General features: G+C 45.2%; 1 protein-coding gene; it reads right to left on the bottom strand.

Moving 5' to 3' along the window:
• Positions 1-342: 342 nt before the first annotated feature.
• GSTUM_00006089001 (uncharacterized protein) lies at positions 343-736 on the bottom strand (the record flags this gene model as incomplete). XM_002838240.2 has 1 exon in its annotated part: positions 343-736. One exon carries the CDS (start codon positions 734-736, stop codon positions 512-514), a length of 225 nt encoding a protein of 74 aa, XP_002838286.1. The 3' UTR covers positions 343-511.

The following is a 736-nucleotide window of genomic DNA, read 5'->3' as shown; positions in this document are numbered from 1 at the left end:
TTGTGTTACCGCGGAGTTTCGGCCCGGTATACATCCGCAATCGGTGTTCGCAGCGAGAGGTTCCCCCAGCATAGCATAGCATAGCATGGCATGGCATGGTATGGCATGGCATTGCTTAGGATACTTGGATATCGCATTGCAAAAAATACTTGTAACCCGGTATCTATCTCTTTCTTCCTGTATATTACTTTTTTTCTTCTCCGGCTTCGCGGCATAGGAAAGGTCATGTGAGTCCTCAAGACCCTGCCGTGCCACGGCGTGCTCTGGGTACTAGGATAATAGTAAAAAGAGTTTGTCATACAGTACCTTATCGTACCGGTACAGTGCCGGTATCGTGCACAGTTGAACTACAACGTACTCTACTCTATGCTGCTAGAACTGGGGGTTGACAAAAATGGTGCAACACCATAAGATGAAATCCTGCTCACAAGATCAACATTCAAACTTTTTTAAGTTTTCAAGTTTAATATGAGGGCAGAGATGACTCGCGCGATTGTAACTGTGAGTAAATTTAGCTCAGTGAAGGGGAAAAAACCAAAGGTAGACTATGACAGCGAGGTGATGCTTGATCATTGGTCTTTTGTATAGATATGCGTTGCGACGGTGTTGCACCATTACCCCATTGACCAGCCCCTAGTACTCGTACAGCACAGTACCGTTCAGTATGATACTCCTCATATCCACACGTACCTATTATACATACGCCCGTATGATACGGCATTCCATTCCATTCCAT

The sequence above is a fragment of the Tuber melanosporum genome (assembly GCF_000151645.1).
Source record: "Tuber melanosporum whole genome shotgun sequence assembly, scaffold_24, strain Mel28".
NCBI classification, from domain to species: domain Eukaryota; kingdom Fungi; phylum Ascomycota; class Pezizomycetes; order Pezizales; family Tuberaceae; genus Tuber; species Tuber melanosporum.
Note: the sequence above shows the minus strand (reverse complement) of the source record. Positions and strands in the feature narration are given on the sequence as shown.